The sequence below is a fragment of the Podospora anserina genome, chromosome 6 (assembly GCF_000226545.1).
Source record: "Podospora anserina S mat+ genomic DNA chromosome 6, supercontig 2".
NCBI lineage: Eukaryota > Fungi > Ascomycota > Sordariomycetes > Sordariales > Podosporaceae > Podospora > Podospora anserina.
In genome coordinates, this window is record NW_001914857.1 from 2,154,584 (window position 1) to 2,174,154 (window position 19,571).

The window sequence follows — 19,571 nt, forward strand, 5'->3', positions numbered from 1 at the left end:
AGGAGGGGATTGAAGTGGGGCATATGGACTTTGAACAGGAGGAAGAGGAGGAGGAGATGGGTATCAGGAGGGTTGTAGTTGAGAGTGAGGGGGGGGGGGGGTGGTTTTGAGTATGGACGATGAGGTGGACTGAAATAAGGACGTGAGTTTCCATCATGGGTGTCTTTGATATCACACAAGAAACCAATCAACGCCACAAGAGTTATTACACACAGACATCCGCACGATTCGCGGCTCAACGGCTCAACATTCACCCATCTTAACAACGAGGTATCCTCCCACCCCTCCCATCGCTCCGCCCCCTACTCCATCCCCTTCCACTTCTTCCACTGGCCCTCCAACGGCTGATACCAACGCCTATCCCCCTTAAGTTCCTCACTCTTCACCCCCAAAACGTAACTCATCGCCCCATTCAACTCCTTCACCTGACTCTCCAAACTCTCGATCCTAACCTTCAAGCCCTCGCCCTCAACCCTCAACTTCTCGCCCTCCCTCTTCAAAGCCGCATTCTCCTTTTGCATGTCCATGATGGCGGCGCGGTTCTGGATGTTGATGGTGCTGGTGTCGCTGTCGACCTGACGTTTGGCCTTGCGGAAGCGCTTGTACATGTGATGCATGCTTTTATAGGTAGACATGGTGTGGGGCATCAAAGGGCCCAGGTTTTCCCAGACCCACACCGGTTTGCTCTTGGGGCTGGATTTTCTTACTGTTTACTTTTTAACCAACAACCAACTACTGTAATACCAATTTGTTTACTATTTTTTTTCTGGCCAATTTTGGCCTCATTTTCGCAGCCAGTGACTTTCCTAGGTCACCAGCCCAACACATGGCCCTGCGGGAGTTCTCCCGATCCACGTCGCGGGGACCGGGGGTTGGTGGCGGTGGGAGCGGCAGCGGTGACTTCCGGCTAATATTGACAAGGTATGGTCAGCATAGATCTTTGACGGTACATAATGCTCATGTTGAGTGACTGATTCCATGTCAGACAAGCCTTTCAAGTGAGGACCAGACATCCGGATAGGTGTATGACCAGTGCCTCAGTTTGTGTTCGTCCAACTCTTGTTTGAATTCAAGTGTGGCTGACGAGCGCGCTTCTTCGCCCGCCAGGTCGCATTCTTCGCGCGGACCATTTTTGATTTGATCGACTGTAAACGCTCAGATCAGTAAATATCCCGATCAAAGTATCCAAAAAATTCAAAGCTTACTTGTTTGTGATCAAAAAAAATAACAAGAAAATAAAAAAACGTCGCGGGCTCTTTTGCTGTTGCTTTTCCTCGAGGTATCCCTCGTGCTCTCTTTCCTATCTAATCCGGAGCTATCCTTTCAACCAGATAGCTGGTCGGACTGGCTCGCTGAGACAAAAGCTGGGATGAGAGGGAAAAGGGGTTGAATGATTTCTTCTTTGCACCTGTTTGTATTTGAAATGCCTATTGAGCGATCTGAAGAACCAGACAAAGACTGTTGATGGGAGCTTTTGAGGCGAGAGCCATATTGCAGGTGTAACTGAAATCGAAATCTCGGCTTGGATCGAAGCTTTCGTCGGGGTAGTTCATCGAGTCCAGCATCACCCAAAAGTCTAGACCTTTTCCTTTTCCCACCCGACGTGTGCAATTCAAAGCGATGTATATTGGAATACTCCCTGTCGACTCTTTCGCTTTGGCAGGGTGAAAGCTGAAGTCACGGATGTATTGCTTCTCACTGGCGTATAAAGAAATAAGAAAGTCAGAAGTATTATTGTTACTGATGCCTGTGATGCAGTGCGGGAAACACGGCCAATCAGGCATGACTGAACCGCTAAAGTACTCAGACAAGCCAAAGCCCTATGACAGAAAAAGAAACCACCGCCCCCGTCCTTACCATCCAACACTGCCTCTCTCTGGTCAAAGGCCCCTGTCCTGATCATTCAAACTCGATCCATTGTGTCTCCTCCATAAACCTCTGCACTTGCAGATCCCCTTGCAAAGCTCTCTCCAACACCTCCTTAACTGACTCCTTGTCACCCTCGATCTTGAGTCCGTCAAGAGTCTTGGCCCGAGAGAGGGCCACATACACCTGCTTGTCCTCAAAAACGTTCTCGAGATTGATAACAACACGCTCAAGTGTCATGCCCTGCGCCTTGTGAATGGTAAGGGCATACCCAGCCATGAGCGGGATCTGTGCCCTCCAAACAGAAGAGTACGGGGCAGGATCCCCCACCTCGTTGACCAGGCATTCCGGAAGAATGGTGCGCTCAATCCCGTTCTGGAAGCGAACCACGGGCAACGCGATCATGCGGGGCTCCTCGGAGTTCAGGTTACGGCTTGCAAAAGTGCCGATTGCTTCTTTCTGAGTGTAGGTGAGTCCCGGTCTGCCTTCGAGCGTTCTCATCAAGGACCCAACACTGTGAGATTCGAAGTCGACAATGATGCCCTGGCTACCGTTGCAAAGACCCTCGCGCAGATTCAGATTGACGAGCAACAGAACTGACATGTCTTTCTTGAGCTTGAGAACCTTTTCAAACCGGTGATTGTCGTCTCCAAAGTTGATTACTCTGTGGTTCCTGTCATCCCCATTTTGTTCGAGTGCGTATTTATACTCCAGGTATCGATGGTTTTCTTGTATGTGGCGACCATCAGAACATTTGTACGAGAACTCCGGGCCTGGAAGCTTCTTAAAGGCCCTCTCATTTGTCTCGTAAACCTCTTCTCTTGTCGGCATCAAACGGACGGCGTCTTCAGTGCTGGACTCATGGTTCATTAGAATCTCAATGTCGGCTTGGCTGAAGGCAATGCCGGTTCGGCACTTTTCCAGCAAAGCTCTGAATTCTTCGTCTCGTTGGCGGTGTATCGTCTTGAGGTGAACATAGTTGAAGTTACACTTCTGCCATGCTGCGCTGGAGAATGCGAACTGGTCCTCAATTCTGAACTGGCTCTGGCGGCAGGCTCGATTGGCGCAAGTCTTGGTCGTGCTGAGCTCAAAGCCACACATAACACAGTGTTTGAACGGCTTTATCGGTGGAAGCTGGCAAAAGTCCCCCGTCACGATAAGTTGAATGCCCCCAAATGGTAACGATGCAGGGTCTGGCCCCGTGTGCCGGTCTTCTTCGGGGTCCCTTTTCCTAACGAATCTCAGCGCGCTATCCATTCTCTCAAAGAAGTTGCTCTCCACCATGCTGATCTCGTCGATAATGAGAGTGTGGACCCGACGGAGAGCTTTTCGAACTCTTTCATTGGCCTTTGTTACCCCGCATAGCTTGTCCAATGGCATCTTGTTAAAGTCCGGAGCCCAGCCCATGAAGGTCCAGGTGGTTGAGCCATTGATGGCCAAGGCGACAAGGCCAGTTGGGGCAATGACTTTGACCACTTTGCCTTGTGCCTTTAGTCGCCGCTTAATCTCGTGCAGAACAGTTGATTTGCCACATCCAGCAGATCCGGTGTAGAAGATGTTTCTGCCTTGCTCCGCCAGTTTCACAACTGCTTCTTGTTCCGGGCACAGGGGAGGTCTTTCCTCCAGCACTGGCTCTGGTCCTGGGGTTGGCTCTTGCGGCTCTTGAGAATTGCTTGAAAGCTGCTGGGGGGAGACTTCATCGGGCACTTGATGCGGCGGAACAGAAACATGAGAACCCACCACACTGTTGTACTCTCGTCTCCGGCGCTCCGCCTCGACCAACTCGTAAATGGGCCACTGTGCCCCGGACCTGGGGTCGAAGCCATCAAGGCTTTGTTTTAATTGTTGATATTTGCTGACACAGTCTTTGATGGCCTGGTTCCGACTTGGGTCGACAAAATGATCTAGGTAAGGGTCGGGTTCCGGGAGAAAATCGTGTTGAACCAGCGGAAGAGGCTCATATGTCCGTGACTTTGGTTGCAGGACATGATCGAGCATTTTCCAGCCAGCTGCCAAGCGGGTGTACTCTCTCCTGTGCTCAGCTGCAAGAGTCAGAAGACGAATGACATGCTGAGAATCCAGATCGGCATCCTCAATATTGTCGATCTGCCTGCGGATCCTCCGCCATTCCTCTGCCGCATTCGAAGCTTGTGGGGTAAGGGGACGATTCCATGGGTCAAACTCAACGGGTGTCGGTCGACCAATGCGTCCATGACTTGCATCGGGGCTGGCCCTTCTCTTCCTGCTCATTGTGATGCTTTGATGAATCTCGCGTGTCGCTTGGGCGTGTTTTGCTGTCGTTTGGATAGCGACCGTGGTCTGGCTGGAAAAAGAAAGTGTGCGGTTGGACAAGGGGAGAAATGACATTGTGGACTACTGCCAAATCGTATATGGGGTGCAAAAAGGTGTCAATTCTGTTGTTTTTACGAGGGTGTGTTGCCCGGTTGGCTGGAAAAGGCCGAACCCAGCGGCTCAGGTCCTACTGCCAAGATATTAATTCCTTAACAGTGGGCCTCATTGACTATTCTGACAAACTCCCAGTGAATTTCTTGTGGGGCATTGCACGTGAATGCTACCACGATCAGCGACTTGGCATAACTTTATTTCAACGTCTCTCCAACATACATACAAGTACATATCGGACAACTCTCTGATCCATTACCGGCACCATTTCGACCTCTTTGGACACACCATCAGGAAACATGATGGTTAACGGGGGCCATTGGTGAACCACAGCGGAAACCTATCAACATTATATTTATCCATGATCCTTGGAGTCGACGAAATCTTTGGACCCCAATGGGTATGTTAAAGGCATGTGTTCAATGTGATTTCTGATTTGCAGCCGGTGCTAGTTGGGATGGAGGCTTTCTTTTCAATTGCCCTCATTCTTTTTTCACTTTCTTTTGAGTTCGGATGGGTTGATTTGCAATGACATGTTTTACCTGGTAATGGGATACCTTATCTTGGAGAAACACCACGAATTGCATCAGTTTCTACAAGAGATTTACTGTAGAGTTTGCTTCTTTGGTAGATATTCTCTTTAGGCAACGGCATTCCTGTGATCCGGTCACACCGCCCATAAGGTGCTCGACTTTGCCTTTTCCTACATTGGGTATGAGAGGATTATCCTTCTTTGGTGACCAAAGAAGGATGTCTGAAGCTGAAAAGGCTTAGCCAATCTCAACGAGTAGCACCAGAGGTATGTCCCGTTAGCTGGAGCTCAGAAGCATCAAACGACACTCAGACAAGAGATTGTGGGGTCTGGTTTCTTGGGTGAGGTCTTCATATCAAAAGAACAACCCCGAAGTCGTTCTGGCTGGCAGACACAGAGACTTCGAACAGCCGTCAGGCTGAAGGTTCCATCATTGGAAGGTTCAAATTGGTAGTCATCTTTCCCCCCTACACTACCAATATCATCACTCATTGCTCTATCCAGGGCTTCCGTCATGACGCTTCTCGGAGCTGCTCTTTGAAAGGTGGGTCCGTGTGACTCTCAGCAGTCCAGCTGAAGGAGTAACATGACCATCCTCACCGCCCCAACCACACCAAGAGCAACCTGGGATAGCAACATGTCCAATGACCTGAAGGTGGTCAATTCGAGCAAATGTGAAGTTGCAAGCGCGCACAGACCATCTACGTGGGGGGATATATACTCGACTTTCTGCCCACCAAATTCCCAACTCTTCCCTCTTCTCTTTTTTCAGCTCTCGTCACAATACCTATTTTCTCGTTTTGCCGCCCTTTTTTCTGTTCCATTTTTTCTTCTTTTTCAGAAAAGAATCCCGCGCCGCCTGCTCGCCCGCAATGGCCCAGCCCAACTGGCACAAGCGTTCTTCCGAACGCCCAGACTTGGTAAGTCGCTTCCGCATCCTTTCCCCTCTGTCATGCGAGCCATTCCTCCTGCAAGAACCTCTCGGTTCCGGGGAAGTTTTCCGTTGCCTATCACACCTGATAAGCTGCTTTGTCTCACTGGGATCACATTGTTGAACTGTTGGCTTCGTCCGACCAGAACGATGCTGATCTCGTTCAAAGTTGGAAGGTGATGGCCACCCAGGAGCCGCACTTGTGTTGGATTCGGGTGTCTGGTTCCAAGAGACCTCAGTCGCCTCACACAACGCCCCTGATGATAGGGCAGTGGTTCCACGGTCTCGCCGCCTAGATATCCTAGTTGCCCGTGTCCGGAAGGCCAAGAAGAGATTCAGATTTGGAGGGTGCGCTGTCAGGTGCAGAGTAATGATAATGGACTCAGTTGCATGGCAGCTTGGAAACCGACTTACTCATCCTTTATGCCGATTCGTGATTGATGACTGGGTGAGCAGAACCTCTTCGAGCATTTCCAATTTCGCCCGCCGACGTCCGCGTACAAATGTCATCAGCACGTAGGTTTGTCTCCAATGTATCCTCCATCTAATAGACACCAAAGCTCCAGAACCGAGTACAGGATACGAAGAAGTAGCTGCGCCGGATATATCAGCACTCATCTTGAATCTGTTTTTGTGTCTTTCGGCTACTTCATCAAATCTCAAACCTCACAGTTACCACTTGCTGGACATATGCTGGGATAAATATCTATACGTCTGCAGGCGTTTCTTGAGTATTGGCTCCATCGTTTATACATGCCACACCATAAAGCTGGGATGCTGTACACGCGCCACGCTAAAACGGCCAAGATTAACATTGATGCTTCTGCAAAACGTTGATACAAATTAGTGAGCTTCAGTTCATCTTGATCAGAGTGTCAAGAGTGTCACCTGATAGCTTTTCATTGCGTAGCAATGTCTCAGCTGAAAACACTTAGTTTCTGTTCAAACAAAGGGTTACATCCAACGCAGACTTCCCATCAATGCGTTCAAGCTGGGATCTACCTCCTATATCTTAAAATCTCCTTCACCAGTCCACCTCACCTGCCAATACTTTTTCAATTCCCCACGCAAAATCGACCACGCAAAAATAACTATTCAATTGACTCCCTAAATATCATACATCTACCACCAAACCCACAACAACAAATCCCACATCAATCTCCTATCTTCCCTCCCCCCGACCCACAACAACCAATCTAATTCGACCTCTTCTTCGTCCCCCCAAGAACATCCTGCACGGTACCCCCAATAGCCCCCTTATCAGTAAACTGCTTCCCAATCATCCCCTCGCTATGCAGCGGTCCACCAATGTTTTGACCAATGCTCCCGATAACGCCGTCCTCTGCTCAATTCATCACCAGTCAGTTCTCCCCTTTCTATCTATCTTGCAGTGAAGCACTGACCGGTAAACTGCTTCCCAATTGCGCCCTCGGAATCAAAAACCTTGGGCTTGTCCTCACCCAACCCTGCTGTTGCGCCTGTGGTGACGGAGCCGACCTTTCCGCCGGTGGCTTTGGCGCCTGTGTGGGAGTTTTGGGGGACTTTGCCTGAGGAGCCGAGACCGGAGGGGTTCATTTTTGGTGGTGGTTTGATTGCGGGGTTCAAGTGATATTGTGTTGAGATGCAAATATGATTGAACATTGGAGGGAAAAAAATCAATGCTGTGAAGGGGACGAAAGAATGTTATATAGGTATGTGCTGGCCGTTGTTGCTACCTGTTGTTTAGGGTCCAAAAGTGGTGACATAATAGGGGTCGAGCTGGGTGGGTTGGTGTGGTGATGTCATCATGTCGATGCGCCATATGTCATTGTTTCCCCCCTGGGCCGCCGCGCCGGAGATAAGCCCGGATAGATCCTGGGCGAGTTCAAAGAGGGATTAAAGGGTCGGGATGGATAGCGAGTTCTTTTCTGACATGGTGGCGTCAAATCTGGTTGAACTGCTGTCTTTTGCACAAGGGGGGGTTGGTGCAGAGATTAGGGCCTACAAATGTGCATTGTTAGGCAGGCATTACCAGTACATAGGCAACTTCCACAAAAGCCGCCTTAACCCCTTCCCTTCAGATACGTCTCGCTTACCCCCTCCTCACTCCCCCTCAGAAACTCCTCCAACCCGGTCAACTTCACCCCCCACTCCTCCGTCTCCTCCCTCTTCATAAACCTTCCCATCACCCTCACCGCCAACCCAGTCGTAACAAACGGATTCTCGCCCTTCTCCCTCTCAACCTTCTCGTCACTCACCTCCTCAAACCTTATCTCCCTCCCCGTCACCCTCCCCAGTATCTCCATCACCTTTTCCGGCGTTAACTCCTCCCCAACAATATTTACCTCCATCCCCTTCAACCTCCCCACCGAATCTTTAAACGCCTCCACGGCAAACTTGGCAATATCCACAGTAGCAACAAAAGGCAGTTTCACTCCCTTTTTGAAAGGCATCCTCCAGACACCGGGTTTCCTTCAGCCCGGGGTACATCCCCACCTTTGGCTCAAGGAAATTCTCCATGAAGTTCGCGCCTCGCAGGATCGTCCAGCTGTCCCAGTCCCCAAGCTTGATTTCATTCTCGATGGCTTGCTTAGACTTGAGGCTGGCGACTATGACAGGGCTGCTGTCTCTGTCGACGTTGAAGTGCTCTTTCAATGAGGACAGAGCGGCGGCGCTGGAGTAGACGATTTGTTTGATGCCGGCGGATTTGGCGAGGGAGGGGAGGTTGTCCCATGACCCCTGGGTGAGGGTGACGCCGAGGAAGGAGAGGGTGGTTGTTGCGGGGGAGGTGAGAGAGCGGACTGTGGCGTGGACGGGGCCAAAGGGGGGATTGGGAGCGGAGGAGGCGAGCGAGGTTCAGGCCCTGGGATCCGGTGGCAGAGGTGAGGAATATGGTTGGGTTTTGGGGGTTGGTGGTGGTCATGTTGATTTTGGGGGGTTAGGTGAGAGTGTGGCTTAGACGAGAGAGGGGGATCATCTGGCAGTGAGATGGTGGTTAGTTGGCTGTCATGGCAGTCATGGTGGGCGGGGAAGGTCAACTTATACTCTTTCTTGTCATGTTCTTATCTTTCCGGCTTGCCGCCCTGGATGGCATGATGGCGGCATGAGATGGTACCTTCACACCCAGAGAGTGTCTTGCTTCGTTCAATTTGACGTTTCCAGTGTTTTTGCAACACCAACAGGCAGTCAATGCCGGACCGATATGAGGTAGCACTGTGCCTACACTGTGAGTAGATGACATTCCATTGGCCAGTCACAAGTTCCTCAGCGGCGGAAACCCGCCAGTTCTGCTGACAACAGCATCAGGACTGAAAAACGCCACCGCAGCTCGTTCTACACGTCTTCAACTCGACGCCAAGTGGACAGCTCCCCAACCTCTGGCATAACCGCGCCGTTCACCCCATCCCCACGACTGTGGCAGTAGAGTGTCTTTTTGCCCGTTTTGCCTGGATCATTTTAAGCCACTGTGTTTTCGATATATTCCTCCCCTCGACGTTTGTACAGAGGCGCCTGCTTCTCTGGAGTCGCGAGAAGGGTAAATGGGAGACCGAAGAGGTTAGTCCTGAGATGTGCAGGCAGATGTGGAAGAATGCTAGGTCGCGCTCTCCTAGGAAGAGAAGCGCACCGAGGTCCGACGATGCCGCTAATGAAATACTAGCAATGGAAAGCCCCAGTCCACGTGATAGCGGCTGCTTTGGAAGAAATACTCTGGAGAACGATGACTGTTATAATGACGAGTTCGTTTATGCGAAGTAATATCAGGAGGAGCGTTTGGGGCGGCTACGGAAGCGGAAGCGTAGCTCCGAGGAGCTTGGTGATGTTGAGCTCATTTGCTACAGTGGTCTAGGAGCTTGGCCACTAAGATATAAGCTCCGATCTATACTTATTTTGAGGACCAGCCTTGTCTGTCAAAGCTTTCAAATATCAATCTCAATTGGAGTTTTCGCTGACAGTCCCTATTCCTCCCTCCTGCTCTTTTGTAAACCCTGCACTTTGACTTCCTGGTTAAGTTTTCCAGTTTAAGGTCACTTTTATTCTCATATGCCCGTTTCCACCTCTCGACTATCCGTTTAATTACCCTCTATTTTATATTTTTAAATAGTATAGTAAGGTGTCACGGTTCAGAAGAAGCGGGGACGCCAGGACCAGTGGGACTGGAGCGGGCGGTTAAGTGGGGCCTGCGGGGCAGGAAATAGCACGGGCCAGGAGATCTAGGATTTGGAAGGTAGATCCATGGATCTAGAGTTTGGAAGCTAGATCCAGAGGATTTAGGAAATAAGAGATAGATCTAGGTACGGAGGTACTTGGAGCCCTAGGTCTATATACGCGGAGGGACTGGCCGGGTTAGATAGATAGTTCCGCAGTATGTAATTTAAGTCACAGTTATTAGTATCTAGACTATTGTAATTGAGACAAGCCACTTATTATACACTGTTTAGCTGTACCGAACTAAAATTATTCAGAAGTGCCTTCGACTAGTATTCCTTTTAAAGGTTCTGGATAGAGGTTCGTTATATATTATAAGAGGAGAAGGCCGGTTTAAAGAAGCTAAACATTACTTTTATACTTTTACTTAAAGTCGCCCAGACTTTCCGAGTCTAATAGGCTCCTAATATTATCTAATTTAACTAACTTTTACTACGAACTTAATTACCGGTAAACTTAATATTATAGGGAGAATTTAGGGCCGAGGTCTAGCTCTTATTTTTTTCCTTAGCTAGGTAATAATTTATGGAAAAGATATAAGCTTTTTAAAGTTATGAGCCTTCGAAAGGATACCGATGGATATTACTCTTCTTAACTCCTTCCTAAAACTTTAGGATTACTTTAGACTACCCCCTCCTAAAGCCGCGCAATCGTGACTTAATTAGCGCTCGGGCTTCCCTTTTTTTTAAGATACGATGGAACTACTTTAGGTTAACTATAATAGGGTTTTTTTTCTAACTCCTATATATGCTATCCGCACGCTTTAGCCCCTTACTAACCGTCGTTAATACGGCATAAGTGAAGGCTTCTAGGTAGTTCGTAGCTATATCCGGATTCGCTTTTAGGACTAAGATAATGGTGATCCAAATAGCTGTATGTACCCCCGTCTTCCAATAATCTAGCAAAATAGCCCCTGCCGAGGCTTCCGCAGCCACCAGAATCGCATAAGCGTACTAGTAATTCCAACCGGCCGCAAAAGCCAAGCTGTTATCGGTATATTGGTTCGTAAAATACGGTAGCGTGATGCTTGTTATCGGGAGGTAGGTTGTTATTTCAGCAATATTTATTCCTGCCCCTAACTACTAATAAATTGCATCGTTGAATAGCGCCGCAATTATTTGCCCTACGGTAGGGAAGAGAGAAAAGCTAATAGTATTTCCTCTGTAAGTTTAAAGACGAGGTGACGAGCCTATTTAAGGTAGTTAAGTTAAGAAAAGAACGAAAAAACGCTTTAAAGGAGACGGATGTAGTAAATACTTAGTATATATTGTAAGTAAATAAGTGTTACGCCCTAAGTATAATAACCCCGTGAAGGAACCACTGGGTGGTTCCCGAGGTGCTGGAATACTTTAGCTAATTATTGGGCTAGGGATAGGAAAACCTATAAAGTCCCTATGTAACTAATCAGGAGGTGCTTAGTTTAATTAGTAGCTAAGACCACTGAGTATATTAAGCACATCGATTATGAAAGATTGTTTAGTTTGCTTAGCCGCTAAGACCATTAAGTATATTAAGTAAGGTATAAAGATACTTTAGAAATATATGTAGATAGCTATATATAAATAGGAGGGAGCGCCTAGCGTTTTTTATATCGAGGAATTTAATTCCTTACGTAAGTAATTAAGTTTATTTATTTATAATCTACTCTTAAATAGTTCTTTATAGAACGACCTGTTATTGATAGTAAACCCCTTATTTAAAACGTTTATTATAACCTTTAATTATCTTATTATATTTACCTCTAGCGTACTGCTTTGCAGTCTGTATTTATTCCCGGTGTAGGTTGTAATAGTAAGGTAGTGTAAAAGCTTAATTCTATTTAACGGTGTATATAACGGGAGAGTATTTAATAAAGCTAATAGACCTTAGTATAGATCCCGCATACCGATTTTATAATATTATACTTTAAAAGAAAGTATGGAAAACTAGTATATTAATTTAATAATCTATTTAATTTAAAAAAAAAAGTATTTAAAATATATTAAAAAAGGAGCCTTTTATAGATATTTAGTTTCTATACCGCTCCTTATTTTTCTTTTCGAATCTCTTCGATTTAGTAATACTATAGTGGTTCGTATTATTAATTAGCTCGTCGGAGTCCCCGGTAATCCATTAGAAATAGTAGTTTAATTATATTAAAGAGCGCCGAATATTACGGAGTTCCGGTACCGTTTCGAACTTAATTACGTTAGAGAGTACCGAATAATATAGGGTTCCGTTAGCGTAACGAAAGTGTATTACGGTCCACTATAACTCCCGGAGTTCCGGGCTATTACGGGCGCTGTGGCCTACTATAACCGTTATGTCCCACTATTACGGTTATTGTGGTCCGCTATAACCGTTATGGTTTTAAGCCGTTAAGTGCTGCAAGTGCTGGAAACTATAAGTAAGAAAGCACTATAAAATCCATAATTAAGTACTATATTTTAATATTATTCTTACGCCGCTATACTTTATAAAAGGGTATGCCGGTTTTTTTAATACTATTTATATAGGAAAACCGTGCCTCGTGGCCGGGTGAAAAACTTATATCGGTAGTAAATAGGAAACTAATCTAAGGGAAATAATATAATAATTACGAATTAAGGGAAAAGCTTTATATAAAGCTTTAAGGACTAATTGTCCTCGACTTTAGCCGCCTTTTTTACCTTTTCCTCTTTCTTTCCGGCCCCTACGTCTCCGTAACTTAGCTTCGACGTTAGTCTATATTTTACTAGGCGGCCTAAGCCTATTAGCTAATCTAAAACCTTTCCTAATAGCTATTAGTTCCGGTGTTTTATACCCCGAAGTACGGTGCTAAGATCCCGGTATATGCGGATGTTGTTTTTCGGCTAGGATCTAGGCTTCGGTGGTACTGGGCACTATATAACAAGGTGCTCGATTGTTTTACGGCCCTCTCTATAGGTACAGTGGGAGGTAGCTAAGCCTAGGACTTACTGTTTGAATAGGAAGTCCCGTAGACCTGTCGCTCTTGTACGAGCTTAAATAGTAGAGAGCTCTCTGCTTTAGTTAAATCCTTGTGTTTTTTTAGGGTCTTATTTGTGAAAAGTGTTTCTGGCGGTCCCTCGTTTGCTAACCTAGTAGGTTAGTCTCCGACCTGCTTCTTCCAGCAGTATTTCTATGCCTAGTATAGTGCTTTTTCTGCCGCGGATACATATCTCTGTCTGTGGCTCTCTCTATGGCTTTCTCCATAGCTCTCTCTGTGGCTCCTGTACTGGCTAATCCAGTGGTCGATGGTAGTAGCGGCTCTCGAGATAACTGTAGGTTCTTGTGGGCGGGTGAGTTATCGTTCTGGTCTTTGTCTTTAGAATCGTCGGTATATCCTATTACAGGCGATAAGAGATATATATACCTATATATATAGGGTAATGTATGCAAACGCCTAATTATATTTATTGGATATATTCTTGGGGGAATTCTAGTTAAGGAGGTGGGTGATATGTCTCCAATTTCTAAATTAATTAGTGAGCACCAGGGTCTTTCGATAGCTAAATAATGGACTGCCGCCCAACTAACTCTTGATATTGCTAAGTAAAGGCGATAAGGACGATCTTGCGAATCTTAAAGCCACTACCGGCGCCCTGTTCTTCGGAGTGCCTAATCGTGGCATGGACAGTTCCGCCCTGCTTGCCATCATCGGCTCGCAGCCAAGCCAAGAGCTTCTTCGGTCACTCAGCATTAACTCCCCGATCCTCAAGCAGTAGCCGCAAGACTTCCCGTCCATTTTCAGCTTCCACGACTCGGTTATCTTCTCCTTCTTTGAGACACGGGTCTTAGGCACGGCCAAAATGGTGGGTAAAAATAGCAGCCTCCCGAACAACGCTTTCTCGTTTCTCTACTTCCTCTTCCCCGGACTAATCAATCAAAACACATCTCTTGGAAAATGGAAAATTAACAATGAATGGCGACCCCGTGGTTTTAGTGGACAGGGATTCAGCGACTCATAGCCGCCCCTGGGAGGTGGATGACACCTACATCATCCCCATCAACCGTGCCCACTCGGACTTGGTAAAGTTTGAGCGGCATAGCGATGACTACGAGACGGTTCTCCGCCATTTGAAGAGGTTAGTGAGGACGTCAAAGGATGTTGTTGCTCGACGCTTTAGCTCCGGAGTGTAAGATTGAAGGTGCAAAATACATTGTAAGGGTATAACAGAACTGCAAGAGCCCCCCCGGACACGCTATAGTAAATCCCATATACACCACAGCCCGACCCAGAGATAATTCATTTATACGCTTACCTTCTACGTAGTCACCCGCGGTCTCCCTAAATGACACCCCTCAAAGTCGTAACTAACGTCGCCAAAGCTGATCTTGTACTTGTACTAGCGCCTTCTCTAAAAGCAACGCCGTTTCCTTTTAAATATTATTTCCCTATCTCGGTTTACCGAAATATTAAATAGTTCCTAACTTCATCGAGTATATAAGATTTTGTTTTTATATTAACTAGTTAATAATGTTACTATGTGGTAGTTAGGCATTAGGTGCCGGGTAGGTCTTCCACACCTGTCCACATACCTACCAGAGAAACAACTCTATCAAACCAAGTCTAACCTTAACGCCATACTAATATAGGACTAGTTCAACCTAGGCCATCACGGCCTTGTCAGCACTTAAAAGGGAGGCCTGGAAAACAGCAATGAACATGAAACACTAGCAACTAACAATGCTGGCATCTGCATATCTTAGGTAACCCAAATCTAAGCACAACCTAACAACATCCCAGACACTTTATCCAAAACTCCAAAAACCACGAAAAACTCTCACCAACTCTACAAATATGTCTTCCTAACTGCCTCCTCATTCCTCTTCACAAACTCCTCACACCCTGTCAACTCCAAGCCCCACCTTTCCGTCTCCTCTTTTTTCATAAACTTCCCCATCACCCTAATCGCCAACCCAGCAGTAATAAACGGATTTCTTTCCTTCTCTCTCTGAACCTCCTCATCCGTTAGCTCCTGAAATCTCATTTCCCGTCCCGTTGCCTTGCTCAACGACCTCATCAACTCCTCGGGTGTTATCTCATCCCCAACGATATTCACCTCCTTCCCCTTTAGCCCCCCCTCCGGATTCTTAAAAGCCTCCAACGCAAACTTGGCGATATCGGCCGTATCCACAAATGGGAGCTTTTGCTGTGATTTGAACGCGACCTTGAACACCCCCGTTTCTTTCAGCCCTGGATACATCGCAACTTTGGGATCAAGCAGATTCTCCATGAAATTCGCGCCACGAAGGATAGTCCAGCTGTCCCAGCCACCGTTCCTAATTTCCTTCTCAATAGCCTGCTTCGACTTCAGACTGGCGACCATAAGTGGGCTTCCGTCTTTCTCCACGTCGAAGTGTTCCTCAAGGGAGGATAGAGCCGCTGCACTGGAGTAGACGACTTGCTTTACACCAGCGGCTTTGGCAAGAGACAGGATGTTCTTCGCTTGAGTGAGTTCATGGGAGAAGTCGGTGAAGTCAATGATGAGGTTGAGGAAGAGTGCGGTGCAACCCCTGAGGGCTTGTTCAAGGGCCGGGAGATCATCCCAGGAACCGAGGGCGAGGGATACACCTAGGGAGGAGAGTTCCTGGGCAGCGGGTGAGGTGAGGGACCGGACTGTGGCGTGGACTGACCAGGGGGGAGATTGGGAGCGGAGGAGGCGGGCGAGGTTGAGGCCTTGGCTACCGGTGGCAGAGGTGAGGAAGATTGTTGGAGATTGGGTGATCATGTTGAGTTTGAGTGAGGTTGTCGCCTGAGAATGTGAATGATTCTAGAGAGGGATATCATTTAATGGGAGATATAGAGTCAGCTGGGGATTATTGTGGATGGGACGGTCAATTTATAAGGTGTTGAGATTGACTCCTTCGCGGCATTCCGCCCTCGAATTGACCTTGTGCTTGTGGGACGGTTGAAGCGAGGAAGCTCGGACATGTCGGCAACTACTGAAAAAGCCGCATGACACCGCAGTTGAGTGACGAAAGATACGTTCCTGCAATAATTCGACTTCCACAATACCGCAGCTCGACCTTGTTCTTTGTAATGTCTCTTTTGGTGCTAGCAGCATCATGTCTAAGTGCACTGTACTAGCACTGTGAGCCGACGACATCCCATTGGCCGGCCACAAGTCCCCAAGTGGGCGGAAATCCGCCAGCTATGCTGACAACCTGCATTCTTAGACATTAACAAACACGCCATCAGTTCTGTCGTTGTCTCCGCCGACCGCTTTGCAGGCGCCTGTGGTTGACATTCGCCAGTCTCCATCTTAGCGAGTCACAATACTGAACTGTTGAGGCACTGTACAGAATAACATGTCACTGTCAATCTCGGCCGTTGAACGCAACAACCCACCTCCGCGGCGGAAATCCTGTTCAGCCTGCATCAAGGCCAAACGACGATGTACACAAGAAACACCAGCATGCCAGCGGTGCACCCAGAGGAGCTTAGCCTGCCAATACCCGGAAGGGCGAGTCTCAAAACGACCCTTGCCAGCAAGCACACCCAGTAATAACCCATCCCACTCGTTGACTGGACCACCATCCGCGCTTCCAACTCCTGGATCATCATGGGACTTCGCGGTCTGGGAGAACCCCTCAGCATATCCAGAGTCACAGGAGCCGGTCAACGCACATTCCATACTCTTGGATGGTGCAGACGCTTTGGACCTTTTTAACTTTAACACTGTTGATCCCACCCTTGGGGATCTTGGTGTTGCCGCTAATGACTCGGCACAAATTCCGCGAGAAATGGCAGCTGGGGTACCGGATGACATGGGTACCAACAGAATAATATATGACTTAGTTATTCCTGGTCCTCCGGCAGCCCTCCCTCAAACCGCAGCCGTAGCCTGGGCTTTCAAGAACAGACTCAACTTCGCCCTCGATAAAATCCGCGATGCCCCCCGACGGATGGTATGTGAGAATCAAACACCATGGTCTCACCCGTGTCTTTATGAACACAGTATGCCGCAGTCAATGCAAGGTACCTCTTTCTCCCATTTCTGCCATCTCAGACCCTAACCTTTTCACAGACGCCTACTCCTCCTGTGCCCTCCACCTCTCCAAAAACCCAATCAACACCGACATCATAACCCGCAACATCGAATCCCGCATCACCACCCTCCTCTCCACTCCACTCCCCCTCTCATCCCCCCGAGAACTCCTCTCCCGAGTCCAGTCCCTCCTCCTCTACCAAATCCTGCGCGTCCTTGACAACTCCTACAAGTCCTTCTCCGCCATAAATGACACCATCGCCCCCCTAGAAGAAGCAGCATTTGCCCTCATGTCTCACATCACCTTTGAAGAAGGAACTTTTGACAGCCCCTCCGATCACCCACTTCAACCCCCCACGTCTCAACAACCCCCCGCAAAATCTGATGAAATCCTCCCACTCTACCCACTAGACACAACCCGCAAGTTCTGGGAGGTTTGGGTGTTTCAAGAATCAGCTCGTAGGACTTTCTTGATCGTCTTCTTTTTCGTCCAGATTTATCGACTGATGAAGGGTGAGGTACCGACGAAATGCGATGGGAGGCTGGGGATGAATAGCTCTTTTACGTTAGGCGAGGGGGTGTGGAAGGCGAGGGATCCGTTGAGTTTTGGGATTGCGTGGGGGGAAGGGAGGAGGTGGGCGGTGAAGAATGCCAAGTAAGTTCTTTCTCCTGAGAACAAAAGATGAATGAAGGCTGATGATGAATGGGGATAGTTTTAACGCTGCTTTAGGAAAGGCAAGAGCGGAGGATGTGGATGTATTCAGCAAAATGGTGCTGAGTAGCTTTTTGGGTATTGACGAGGCGAGGGGGTGGTTGATGAGCACTGGGGGGGATTTGTAGGTGGGAACTGGGACGGCCACGCTTTCTCTGGTTCTGGGATGCTGAATTATCACAATTCTGGACTTTACAAGTGGGGGAAGGAATGAAAGATTGTGCTCAAGGGAGCTTGGTGTTGACATATTGGGAACAGAGAAAGCTTTCAGAGGCTTTGAGTAGTAGAATATGCGAAGTATCATTAGTCAACGGAGTCGAAGCAAAGCCGGCAGAGAAGATAAAGCCAGAATAGTAAGTTCTGTATCGCAATCAATTCTCCAACGCCATGCTATGACCCTTCAACTGTCAAATAATGCCGATGCCTAATAACTCTAACAAACAATACTCTATACCACACAGTGTCTACCTCTTACATCTCCTCTCACTGCTATTCGCCATCCTCCTCTTCTTCCTCGTCCCCATAGTCCTCCTCATCCTCGTCCGAATCTTCCGACTCATCTCCCTCGTCATCTCCCAGACAAACATCAATCTTGATCCCCTGTTTCTCCAAAGCAGCATGCATCGTCCTGAAAGCCCCCTTGACTTGAGCAAGCTCACGACGACTCTTCACCAGCTTCGCCCGCGTTCTCTCCAACTTGGACTGAGTCTCCTCAAGCTCCTGCTTGGCCTCAGCATGGCCCAGTCCAACCTCATTCAACCACTCCCGAAGTGAGTCAATCTCGTTCTGCAGATGCTTAATCTTCTCTATCTTGTTCATTCGGTTCTTAAGATTGGCAATATTGTTCTAATTCTAGTTGATGTCCTCACGGTTTTGCAGCAGCGCCTCGTTCAGCTTTGAGCCCGTCCCTTGAAAAAGCTCCTCCTCCGCAAGCTTGAGGCTGGGTTGGATGTCCCAGATCTCTTGATTGCGGTCGTTATTGTTGATTGTCATGCCATCCAGAACCTTGCTGGTCAGATTGGCTGCACTAACAATGAGGAGTTCCTTCATAGCTGAGTCTTCGGTCATCGCAATAGCTTGCGCCAGTTGCGAGGGATCCACAGCCTCCTTAACCACCTTGACTATCGCGTCGGCTAGTGGCTTGGGCACCCTCGCCTTATTCGCTGTCATATCCTTGACCATCCGAACAACGGAATTGGTGGGCGGGTTGGTAGCGACGCCACCGACGGCAAGACTGAAAGCAGCGGGCGCACTGCTGCGTGGGGCGAAGACAGAACTGGTTGCAGACACTGGAGCCGGAGGAGCGGTGGAAGAAAGAGACAAGAACATACCGCGGGGGGATGGCGGCACTGAGAAGGTGCAGACGAAGCGAACTCGGAGATCGGCGAAGATGGAGCGGGACGAAACGGCAAGTGATGGGGAGGGCCAAAGGTGGGCGAATTGGTAAAAATTGAAGCAGACTCCTAAACACCCATCAGCAAAATGAATAGACAAAAGAACTGAGTAAGTCACACGACGAACATCGGGTCATGTCAGTTCTCCATGCCACACCAAGCCCCAGAAGACTCCGAACATTCGCAAACAAAACCACCCGGGTACCAGACTGAACTGTGTGCCACTCGAACGTCTTCTGCACTGAGCCCCACAAGTCAGTCCCGCTCTGAGGCCCAAAGGGCAGCAGAGGACTATAGACTCCAACCCAGTGACCAACAAGGTTGTCAGGCAGCCGCCCCAGAGGCTTTCCACGGCATGGGAACAAAGCTTGATGTCAAAGAAAGATGTGAGGAGCAAACACTGTGCCAACCGACTGGTCCCAAAATTGTCACTGGAGTGGTTCCCAAAGTGGCAGTCATGGCAAGCGGACATTGCAACTCGGACCCTTCTCTGATCCAGAGCGCGACTCTCGAAATGTTTCAAGCCAGACAACAAAATTTCCCGGTTGAGTCTTCGAGCAAGACTTGGTATTCTTGC

General features: G+C 48.2%; 6 protein-coding genes across 6 annotated transcripts, besides 13 other annotated features; 1 reads left to right on the forward strand and 5 right to left on the reverse strand.

Annotated features, from left to right (window-relative positions):
• Positions 1 to 302: 302 nt before the first annotated feature.
• PODANS_6_554 (uncharacterized protein) lies at positions 303 to 647 on the reverse strand (the record flags this gene model as incomplete). The annotated part of the gene is made up of 1 exon (XM_001910426.1): positions 303 to 647. One exon carries the CDS (start codon positions 645 to 647, stop codon positions 303 to 305), a length of 345 nt encoding a protein of 114 aa, XP_001910461.1.
• Positions 641 to 827: a long terminal repeat (LTR centrolene).
• Positions 828 to 1,899: 1,072 nt separating this feature from the next.
• Positions 1,900 to 4,233, reverse strand: PODANS_6_550 (uncharacterized protein; the record flags this gene model as incomplete). The annotated part of the gene is made up of 1 exon (XM_001910427.1): positions 1,900 to 4,233. The coding sequence occupies one exon, from the start codon at positions 4,231 to 4,233 to the stop codon at positions 1,900 to 1,902; it is 2,334 nt and encodes a 777-aa protein (XP_001910462.1).
• A 10-nt stretch (positions 4,234 to 4,243) lies between these two features.
• Positions 4,244 to 4,398: a long terminal repeat (LTR cochranella).
• A 2,530-nt stretch (positions 4,399 to 6,928) lies between these two features.
• On the reverse strand, positions 6,929 to 7,373 carry PODANS_6_540 (uncharacterized protein; the record flags this gene model as incomplete). Its single annotated transcript, XM_001910428.1, has 2 exons — positions 6,929 to 7,074; positions 7,136 to 7,373. 2 exons carry the CDS (start codon positions 7,371 to 7,373, stop codon positions 6,929 to 6,931), a joined length of 384 nt encoding a protein of 127 aa, XP_001910463.1.
• Positions 7,374 to 7,774: 401 nt separating this feature from the next.
• Positions 7,775 to 8,186: a sequence feature (gi|170945487).
• Positions 7,810 to 8,610: a repeat region (rgion duplique sur le chromosome 6).
• Positions 8,200 to 8,512: a sequence feature (gi|170945487).
• Positions 8,526 to 8,634: a sequence feature (gi|170945487).
• A 401-nt stretch (positions 8,635 to 9,035) lies between these two features.
• Positions 9,036 to 9,638: a repeat region (rgion triplique sur le chromosome 4 et le chromosome 6).
• A 185-nt stretch (positions 9,639 to 9,823) lies between these two features.
• Positions 9,824 to 10,224: a long terminal repeat (LTR crapaud).
• A 285-nt stretch (positions 10,225 to 10,509) lies between these two features.
• Positions 10,510 to 10,598: a repeat region (rgion duplique sur le chromosome 5).
• Positions 10,599 to 10,838: 240 nt separating this feature from the next.
• Positions 10,839 to 10,978: a repeat region (rgion duplique sur le chromosome 1).
• Positions 10,979 to 11,199: 221 nt separating this feature from the next.
• Positions 11,200 to 11,708: a long terminal repeat (LTR rana).
• Positions 11,709 to 12,746: 1,038 nt separating this feature from the next.
• Positions 12,747 to 12,936: a long terminal repeat (microhyla).
• A 1,753-nt stretch (positions 12,937 to 14,689) lies between these two features.
• PODANS_6_530 (uncharacterized protein) lies at positions 14,690 to 15,628 on the reverse strand (the record flags this gene model as incomplete). Its single annotated transcript, XM_001910430.1, has 1 exon — positions 14,690 to 15,628. One exon carries the CDS (start codon positions 15,626 to 15,628, stop codon positions 14,690 to 14,692), a length of 939 nt encoding a protein of 312 aa, XP_001910465.1.
• Positions 14,713 to 15,613: a repeat region (rgion duplique sur le chromosome 6).
• A 580-nt stretch (positions 15,629 to 16,208) lies between the features above and the next one.
• On the forward strand, positions 16,209 to 17,728 carry PODANS_6_520 (uncharacterized protein; the record flags this gene model as incomplete). The annotated part of the gene is made up of 3 exons (XM_001910431.1): positions 16,209 to 16,878; positions 16,928 to 17,543; positions 17,629 to 17,728. The coding sequence occupies 3 exons, from the start codon at positions 16,209 to 16,211 to the stop codon at positions 17,726 to 17,728; spliced, it is 1,386 nt and encodes a 461-aa protein (XP_001910466.1).
• A 361-nt stretch (positions 17,729 to 18,089) lies between these two features.
• PODANS_6_515 (uncharacterized protein) lies at positions 18,090 to 18,929 on the reverse strand (the record flags this gene model as incomplete). The annotated part of the gene is made up of 2 exons (XM_001910432.1): positions 18,090 to 18,406; positions 18,470 to 18,929. 2 exons carry the CDS (start codon positions 18,927 to 18,929, stop codon positions 18,090 to 18,092), a joined length of 777 nt encoding a protein of 258 aa, XP_001910467.1.
• Between the last annotated feature and the right edge of the window lie 642 nt (positions 18,930 to 19,571).